Source organism: Medicago sativa, chromosome 4 (assembly GCF_051527215.1).
Source record: "Medicago sativa cultivar Bolivia chromosome 4, Bolivia_mono, whole genome shotgun sequence".
Classification (NCBI taxonomy): Eukaryota; Viridiplantae; Streptophyta; class Magnoliopsida; order Fabales; family Fabaceae; genus Medicago; species Medicago sativa.
The window spans coordinates 62,484,501-62,494,749 of record NC_140752.1 but is presented as its reverse complement, the minus strand read 5'-3'; the positions used below and the strand labels follow the sequence as shown (position 1 = coordinate 62,494,749).

The following is a 10,249-nucleotide window of genomic DNA, read 5'->3' as shown; positions in this document are numbered from 1 at the left end:
TTTTGTTTTATATAGTTTTGTCTCAATTTAAAATGTGTCAACAACGGAAACGTTGTGAATAAACAGATAATCACACCAATAAAACTTAGATGTGTTTGTTTTATCTTGGTTTTTGGGTGTCAAACATTGATTACGTTTGAACCTTTTAAACCGGTGATATCTTATTTTTTCTTGGGAGGGGAAAAAGTAAGCAAAACCCTTGAGAATCGAGGTCCGGGAGTTGTTTTCGCTACGGGAAGGTGTTAGGCACCCATAACGACTATAGTATCCTATAGGAACCGTCTTTAATTTCTACGCGCGCGCTTTATTTTTAAATGCTATTTTGAAAATGATATTTACACCTAAAAGTTTACTAAGTGAAGAATTGGAGGGAGAAGAATGTGTTTGGATTTTTATTTTATTTGAATTGAAGGAATTTTGATTCCTTGCCTACGTACCCGTTTAAGGGATCAAATCCACCGTAGTTCTCTTCCAAAAAAGGTTTTTGTTTTTGTTGGTTGATTTTAAGTTTGAAAATTGGGATTTTGAAGAATGGAGATTGAGAGGCCTTAAAGGCATGAGAATTTAAGAAAAGAGTGAGGTTTGATTAGTCATTTTGCAAAAGAAGTCAAGTATGATTATTTTTCATTGAAATTTGATTAAGAAAATAAAAGGGAAAATTACAATGGGATTTTGATCCCAAGGTTTATTTAAAAAAAATGGTTTGAGTGAAGTTTGTTCAAGTTTTTTTGGAAAATTGATTTTTCTAAGTATAAAGCTTAAACATTCATCTAAACATACAATCTTAAACATACATCTAAACATGCATATTCTAGCTATATAGTGATGTGTGTGCATGTGTCGGTGCTTGTGTCGGTGTACATCATTAGAGTCCATTGTCCTTTACATCATGCCCTAATTACATTCTATGGCCTCTTTGCCAAGAAATTGAAAAATTGCATGAAGTAAAATATTACAAAAGCTCCTAAGTATTACATTCTAAGTTTTTGCATGAAGTTTATAAGAAAGGAGATGAAGATGCAAGATGAGATGCTTATGAAACATGAAGAAGGATGGTTAGTAGAACAAAATGTAATATAGAAAAGAATAGGCAAGAAAATACCAAACAAAAAGCAAAATTAACAAAGATAAAGTGTCAAAATATGCTAGAGATTAACCACAATGTCTCAAGATGCACATGCCTTATAATTTCCACATTATAGCAATTTCCAAATAAGTTTCATTGCAGCCACAATGTGACAATTATAAGTTCGTACTCAAACTTAAGGATTATGATACATCCTAGACACCTTTAACACTCTACCTTCACAAACAATTATCAACATGTCTTGCAAAGCAAGTGACTAGTTACAACACATTAACATCCAATGACAATACATCAAATATGGAGGTTGTTAGGGATGAAGATTGAAGGTGGTTAAAGGTTGTTGAAGCTTTTGGCTATGGTGGAAGTTAGTTAGAGGAGAGAGAAAGTTGTTAGAAGAGAGGGAAAATTGGGAGAAAATAAATATGAACTTTTTGTGATTTTTTTTGTGGAGTTTTGTGAAAATGATTGAATGTGTAAATTGACCAAGACTTTGACTTATATAGGTGATGAAAGGGATGCTTGGACCAATGAGGAAATGCCACATGGACTTGGACTCTAACAAACTCTTAAGGACCAATAGCATTTGGACACATGGCACTTGGACTCTAACAAACTTAAAAGGGATTAAAATGTAAATAACAAAAGTACGAGGGCTAAAATGGAAATTAAACTAAAATTGAATTGAAAAAGTAAATTGAAAATTAACGTAAAGCGAGACGATTAAAAACAACAAAGCAGATTAAAATGAATCAGCAATTTTATGTGAAATGACCAAAATGCCCCTAGGGGCTTAAAACGACTAAAAATGACTCAGATGAAATTTTAAAATGGATTTTTAACAGGAAATTAAAGCAAGAACTTATACAAGACTCAGAGACAATTTTTAAGATTTGAACAGAGCTTTGACAATTGAAAAGACTAAAATGCCCCTAGGGGCAAAACTGACTCAAAATGACTTCAAATGCAATTTTAAAAATGGATTTTGACATAGAATTGAAATGAAGACTTATTCAAACTATTTGAAAGGACTCAACCAAATTTTTAAAAGACTGAAAGAAATTTTAACACAGGAAATGACTAAAATGCCCCTGGGGGCTAAATTGACTAAAAAATGACCTAACTGATATTTTTTTGAAATGAATTTTGACATGAGATTGAAACAAGGAAAGACTCAAACAATTTTCAAAGATTAAAATGAGTTGAATGCAGGAAATGACTAAAATACCCTTTTATGTGAATTTTGCAAATAACATTGAAATAAAATGCAGAGAAGGATGCAATTGATCAGAGACATATCAAATGACTTATAATGCAAGAAAAGAAGAATTGAACAATTATTTTTAGGTCCAAAATTAGGGTATAACAGCTGCCCCTATTTAAGTTTCTTTGTCCGGGGAGTCAAGAGACGAAGTCTTAGAATTGACGGGACGAAGATACTTAAATATTAACATTTGCACTGCTTTTGGACATAAAAATACGCTTTCAGATTTTCAAAAACATGAATGCCATGCAACATTTCATTTATGAATGCAAGACAATCGAACCGGAATCTACGGGCTGTGTCACACCACCAAGGGATTTATAGACATCAAGGTAGAAAGAACGGGCAACAAATAGACAGGTACAAGCTGTTCTTTGGATCGAACTTGCCACTTGACCGAGAGATACAAACAGGAGATGGGTACAAGCTGTTCTTTGGATCGAACTTGCCACTTGACCGAGAGAATACAAACAAAAAATAGGTACAAGCTGTTCTTTGGATCGAACTTGCCACTTGACCGAGAGAATACAAACAAAAGATAGGTACAAGCTGTTCTTTGGATCGAACTTGCCACTTGATCAATACCACAACATGTAAGTAGGTGCAAACTGTTCTTTGGATCGAACTTGCCGTTTGACCGGAAACAAAACATAAGCAAAGGGTACAAACTGTTCTTTGGATCGAACTTGCCGTTTGACCGGAAACATAGTCATATACGCAGGTACAAGCTGTTCTTTGGATCGAACTTGCCACTTGACCGATAACAAGATACAAATTGAAAGTCTGGTTTAACAAGATACCAATTGAGGGTAAATTGGCATTGACTTGATTTGAAAATAGACATGACCATTTTTGTTGGCCCAAAAGTAAATTGACATTGATTTGAATTGAATTGAAAGTTGAATTTGACATTGACATTGATATTGGCTTGGAAATTGAAATTGACATTAACATTGACATTGGCATTGACATTGACATTGACATTGACATTGGCATTGGATATTGAAATTGACATTGACATTGACATTGGATTGGCATTGACATTGACATTGACATTGGCATTGACATAGACATTGACATTGGCATTGACATTGACATTGACATTGACATTAACATTGACATTGACATTGGCATTGACATTGACATTGACATTAACATTAACATTGACATTGGCATTGACACTGACATTTGACATTGACATTGGATATTGACATTTGTCATTGACATTGAATTTGACAGCTAACAGTTGGATATGCAACATGTATGCATGGTATAGCAAGATTATTGGATGTATGAGCACATAAAATGCATGATTATGCATGTATGAATGCTTGAAATGCATGATTGGTTGGCAATTTGGCAGAGAAGTTTCACAAAGGCAGACAAGACATTGGAAGATTGGGCACGTAGTGGCTCGTGTTGCAACATATTCACAGGGGAAAACCTCTTTGGAGAGACCGTCGTTGAGAGACGTATCGAAACCATGGCTGAGGGCAATAAAACTTGTAAAGGAGGACCCTTGGAAGGTTCTTGGATACAGGTCGCCGTTGCTAGGCGTGTCAGTGCTGGGTAAACATTGGATGTTCGCATCTGTGGTCAATGCTTTTTCAATATTCTCTTCATTTTTTATTTTCAAACCCCATTTTTGCTTGAACCGCCCTTTCGGGTTTTCGATTCACCGGGGAATAGATTCTTTTTATTGCCCCATTTTTGCCTGAATTGCCTTCATAGGTTGTCAATCAGCGGGGTGCTCATTTTTGCCTAAGCCGCCCTTTCGGGTTTTCAACTTAGCGAGCTTTTTATTTGTATTTTTTTATTTTCCATTTTCATTCTGTTTTTTCATTCTTGCCATTGACCACAGATCATCCTGGGGGGTAACCTGCTTGTAACGTGTATTGAAATAGACATTGACATTCATTTATTCATGCATATTTCATTGAAATGTACCCTGTTGCTCAGGTTTTCTTTCAAAATAGACAGAAAAAGATTTTTCAATTTTCAAAGATGTTTGTTTCAGATATTGACATTATCAAAATAGAAAGAAAATGTTTTGTATATAACATTGAAAGTAGAAAGAAGAATAGAGTTTCAAACAATAGCACAGGCTCAAATTGATGTAGAAGAGTGAAAGTCAGCCAAAGGCATGGCTTCACGGATTTACAAAGCTTGGAAAATGGTAATTTTATTGGTTGGTGATACATTGAACACGATGACCGCTACATTTCATAGAAATTTTGAATTCACAAGTACAGAAGCCTCTGATGAAGATGATCATTGACAGTTGCAGATGTCCCAAGGGGTGATGGTGATTTGCCAGATATAGTTACTTGTCTTTTATCAACCTCATTTTTGCATGAACCGCCCTTTCGGGTTTTCGGCCCATCGAGGCGCTCATTTTTGCCTGAGTTGCATACAATCTCAGCGAGCCTTTTCATATTCATTTTTTTGTCCCTAACTTTTGCCTGGATCGCCCTTTCGGGTTTTCGATCCACCGGGAAGCGCATTTTTGCCTAGGCCGCCCTTTCGGGTTTTCGACCTACCACGCTGTTCTTTTCTTTCTAGACAAAGTATTTCTTGACTATATCGGCATTAACAGGATTTGGGAGTTCAACACCATCCATGTGTGTAAGAATCAAAGCACCACCAGAGAAAGCCTTCTTGACAACATAAGGACCTTCATAGTTAGGTGTCCACTTGCCCCTTGGGTCGGGTTGTTGACTTATCCTTCTTTTCAATACAAGTTCGCCTTCCTTGAATTCTCGAGGTCGGACTTTCTTGTCAAAAGCATTCTTCATTCGCACTTGATACAACTGTCCATGAGTCATAGCATCCATGCGTTTCTCTTCAATCAGATTCAATTGATCATACCGACTTTGACACCATTCAGCCTCAGTTAATTTTGCTTCCATGATCACTCGAAGAGATGGAATCTCCACTTCCAGAGGGAGAACTGCTTCCATGCCATATACCAAAGAGAAAGGAGTTGCCCCGGTTGAACTGCGCACTGTAGTTCGGTAACCATGCAAGGCAAACGGTAGCATCTCATGCCAGTCTTTGTAAGTAGTGACCATCTTTTGAACAATCTTCTTGATGTTCTTGTTAGCGGCCTCAACTGCACCATTCATCTGAGGTCTATAAGGAGAAGAGTTGTGATGTTCAATTTTGAATTCTTCACATAAAGCTTGCATCATACTATTGTTCAGATTGGAACCATTGTCAGTGATGATCTTGTTGGGAACACCATATCGTCAGATGATGTTATTCTTGATAAACTTGACAACCACTTGTTTGGTCACATTTGCATAGGAAGCAGCTTCTACCCACTTGGTGAAATAATCAATTGCCACTAGAATGAAACGATGTCCATTGGAAGCTTTTGGTTCGATTCTTCCGATCATATCAATGCCCCACATAGAGAAAGGCCATGGGGAAGTCATAACATTGAGAGCGTGTGGAGGCACATGAATCTTGTCAGCATAAATTTGACACTTGTGGCATCTTTTAGCATGTTTGTGGCAATCACGTTCCATAGTTATCCAGTAATAGCCGGCTCTTAACAGTTTTCTTGTCATGGCATGGCCCGAAGCATGGGTCCCAAAAGTACCATCATGTACATCATGCATCAATTTCTCAGCTTCTTGCTTATCAACACATCTCAACAAAACCATGTCATAGTTCCTCTTGTATAGGATTTCTCCGTCCAGAAGGAATCTACTAGCCCATCTTCTCAAAGTCTTTTTATCCCTGTTGGAAGCACCAGGTGGATATTCACGATTCTGCAAGAATTGCTTGATGTTGTAATACCAAGGCTTTTTATCATTCACATCTTCGTCAGCTTGATCCGGCATTTTTTCAATGGTAAACACATGAGCGGGTCTATCAAGACGCTGTACTTTGATTACGGGCACATCATTCCAGTGATTGACACGGAACATGGAAGACAGAGTAGCAAGAGCGTCAGCCATCTGATTTTCATCCCGGGGGATGTGGTGCAGCTCAACCTTTGTAAAGTATGTCAACAGACGTCTTGCATAGTCACGGTAAGGGATTAGCTTCTCATGATGAGTCTCCCATTCACCCTTTATCTGATTAATAACAAGTGCAGAATCTCCATAGATGTCAAGGTGCTTAATCCTCAGATCAAGGGCTTCTTCAATGCCCAAGATGCATGCTTCATATTCAGCTATGTTGTTTGTGCATTCAAAAGTTATTCGAGCGGTGAAAGGAATGTGGTGCCCCTGCGGAGTTACGATGATGGCTCCAATTCCTTTACCATAAGCGTTAACAGCACCATCAAACACCAATCCCCACTTGCTATTGGGGTCCGGCCCTTCATTGATCAGTAGTTCTTCGCAGTCTTTTGCTTTCAGATACATGATCTCTTCGTCAGGGAAATCAAACTTAATTGGCTGGTAATCATCAAGAGGTTGACAAGCAAGATGCTCAGCGAGGATACTTCCTTTAATTGCTTTCTGAGCTTTGTACACAATATCATATTCAGACAACAACATTTGCCAACGTGCAATCTTTCCAGTAACGGCAGGTTTCTCAAAGATGTACTTGATTGGATCCATTCGGGATATCAACCAAGTTGTATGATTCACCATATAATGACGCAGGCGTTTGGCAGCCCAAGCTAAAGCACAACAAGTTTTTTCAAGCATTGTATACCGAGTCTCACAGTCGGTGAATTTCTTGCTCAGATAGTAGATAGCATGCTCTTTCTTACCAGTCTCATCTTGCTGACCGAGAACACAGCCCACTGAATCATCTAACACTGACAGATACATAATCAAAGGCCTTCCTTCCACTGGTGGGACAAGGATAGGTGGTTCCAACAGGTATTCTTTAATGCTATCAAAAGCTTCCTGACATTCATCATTCCATACAATAGGCTGATTCTTTCTGAGCAATTTGAAAATTGGACCACAGGTAGTAGTCATATGAGATATGAATCTTGAAATATAATTCAAACGTCCGAGGAAACCTCTGACTTGCTTTTCAGTTTGAGGAGCTGGCATCTCTCTGATGGCTCGGACTTTGTCAGGATCAACTTCAATGCCTCTCTGGCTGACAATGAAGCCTAGCAACTTTCCAGATCTTACACCAAACGTGCACTTGTTAGGATTCAACCGCAGCTTGTACTTTCTCAATCTTTCAAACATCTTTTTCAAATACACAACATGCTGCTCTTCATCACTTGACTTCACAATCATATCATCAACATATACTTCAATCTCTTTGTGAATCATATCATGAAACAGAGTGGTCATACCCCTTTGATAGGTAGCACCAGCATTTATCAAACCAAACGGCATCACTTTATAACAGAACGTTCCCCACGGAGTGATGAAGGACGTTTTTTCTCTATCTTCAGGAGACATTCGTATCTGATTATAACCAGAGAAACCATCCATGAAAGAGAACACTTTGGATTGAGCAGTACTGTCGACAAGCACATCAATATGAGGCAATGGGAAGTTATCTTTCGGACTGGCTTTATTCAAATCTCTGTAATCAACACACATTCGAACTTTCCCATCTTTCTTCGGTACTGGCACAATGTTGGCAATCCACTCAGGATATTCAGCTGTCATGAGGAAGCCCGCATCAATTTGCTTTTGCACCTCAGCCTTTATCTTAAGAGCCATGTCTGGACGAGACCTTCTCAATTTCTGTTTGACAGGAGGACATTCAGGTCTTGTCGGTATCCGATGTTCCACAATCTGGGGATCTAGACCCGGCATATCTTCATAAGACCATGCAAAGACATCTGGATAATCATGGAGAAGTTGAATGATCTTCTTTTTCACTTCTGGCTCAAGTGCAGTACCAATCTTGATCTCTCGCTTGTTCTCTTCAGTACCCAGGTTGATAAGCTCAATTTCTTCCTGGTGAGGCTGAATGGCTCTTCTTTCTTGCTCAAGCAGTCGAGTGATCTCATACGGTATCTCTTCATCATCATCCTCATCTTCAGCCTCATATACAGGGAATTCAAAATTTGGAGGAACCATAGGGTCACTGTGTTCAACGGGTTTATTATGGTTCAATCTGCATAATATGATTGGGATGATTTTAGAAAAAGTTTTTCATGCAGATTTTTGAAATTAATAAGAAAAAATACAGATGTTTTGGTTTTTTCTGGCATTACCATTATTTCCAAGAAAAAGGCACTAAAAAGTAAAAAGCAAAGAGTCGTGAGAAAGACGACAACTTTTATTGAAAACGGCAATGCCGAAACAAACAGCCCTTACAATGATATCACTTTCGCCTTGGGCAGAGCGAAAGGATTGTTATTTTGAAAACAAGAAAACATGAGCAACAAGACACATTACATGGAAGCATGCATGACTAAGGGAACATCAATGGCTTCCCAATTTCTCACAGTGCCTCCTGGTATAACAAATGTAGGCACGTAACCACCTCCAGCAGCATCTTCAGTAATAGCGTTGATGAACCCAGCACTGTAGAAGGTTCCTGTTGAAACGCCTGAGGTTGGAGAGAATCCAAGGCCCTCTTTACGCTTGTTTTCCAAAATCTGAATCACTTTGCTCCAGCCAGCAGCTTGCCCTTCTTGACCCGGAGAATCCTGAAGCACTGGCACAATCACACATACATCACTGACGGTCAAGCGTTTGTCATCCATCAGACTCTGGATATCATCCTGCACCACACGACAACCCATAGGATTTTGGAGACATTCTAAACAGGAAGCATGATCGTGATTAAACAAAGAAGCTTGACAAAGCTTGGTATGTAGTGGTACCAAGGGAGTAACGACATTGCGGACATCCAGCATGGGATCCTCTTGAGGAACAGGGATCCTTTCAAAAGCCTCGATCATGTTAACTGCAGCATGGTTTGGAAGCGGATTGTCAAGAACATGAGGAGCACTATTCTCGAAAGTCAACCTTCCCTTTTCTATCAGATCTTTCACAACATACTTCAGAGCAAGGCAACCCTCAACATCATGGCCCTGAGCTCCCTGATGAAATTCACATGTTAGATCCTGTCGGAACCTGGGAGGCAATGGATTAGGCGGAGGCCTGCCTGGTCTAGTGACACAGTGTCCCTTGGCCAGTAGAGTTGGGAGCAGCTCACCGTACCGCATTGGTATTGGTGGAAAGGAAGGTTTGGGTCGGGGACCCTGTTGTTGCTGTTGTTGCTATTGAGCAGGAGGCTGTTGTTGCACTTGCTGAGCGATGGCATTGACGGGCACTGGTGGTTGGCCCGGTGGCAGAGGATATTGCTGGTAGAATGGTGGGAAGAAAGGATGCTGAGAGTACTGCATGTAGTGGTAGGGCAGAGGTAATTGTGTAGCCGCTGCAGATGGGTTACCAGACACCATCCCTACATCAGATTCTTTCTTCTTATGATGACCATTACCATACTTCTTTGATGCACTGGTTGAAGACTCACCTTTCTCAAGAACAATAATACCATCTCGGACGGCCTCCTCTAGACGAGTTCCCATTGTAACCATATCAGAGAAATTGTTTGGGGCAGAGACTATCATTCTCTCCTTATATTCTTTCTTCAGAGTCCTCAGGAATGTCTGTGTTAATTCTTCCTCATCAAGTCGAGGAGAAACACGGGCAGCTGCCCCTCTCCATCTTTGAGCATACTCTCGGAAGGTTTCATCTGATTTCTGAGACAGGGCTTTAAGAGAGTCTCTATTTGGCCTCAGACGGGTATTGAATTCATATTGACTCTCAAAAGCAGCAGCCAGATCCTCAAAAGTATGGATGTTGTCTTTACTCAAACTAGTGTACCAATCTGCTGCATCATCTGTCAAGCTACTCTGGAAGCAATGGATCATTAGTGCATCATTGTCGGCGTAGTTAGCCATCTTTCGGACATACCGGATAACATGGTTGTGTGGACAAGAAGTCCCATTGTAT

The 10,249-nt window shown here is 39.5% G+C and overlaps 1 protein-coding gene across 1 annotated transcript; it reads right to left on the bottom strand.

Moving 5' to 3' along the window:
• Positions 1-1,262: 1,262 nt before the first annotated feature.
• Positions 1,263-9,490, bottom strand: LOC146930511 (uncharacterized). The gene is made up of 3 exons (XM_085707565.1): positions 9,115-9,490; positions 8,836-9,012; positions 1,263-1,343 (listed from the first exon to the last, which is right to left on the bottom strand). Exons 1-3 carry the CDS (start codon positions 9,457-9,459, stop codon positions 1,263-1,265), a joined length of 603 nt encoding a protein of 200 aa, XP_085563691.1. The 5' UTR covers positions 9,460-9,490.
• Between the last annotated feature and the right edge of the window lie 759 nt (positions 9,491-10,249).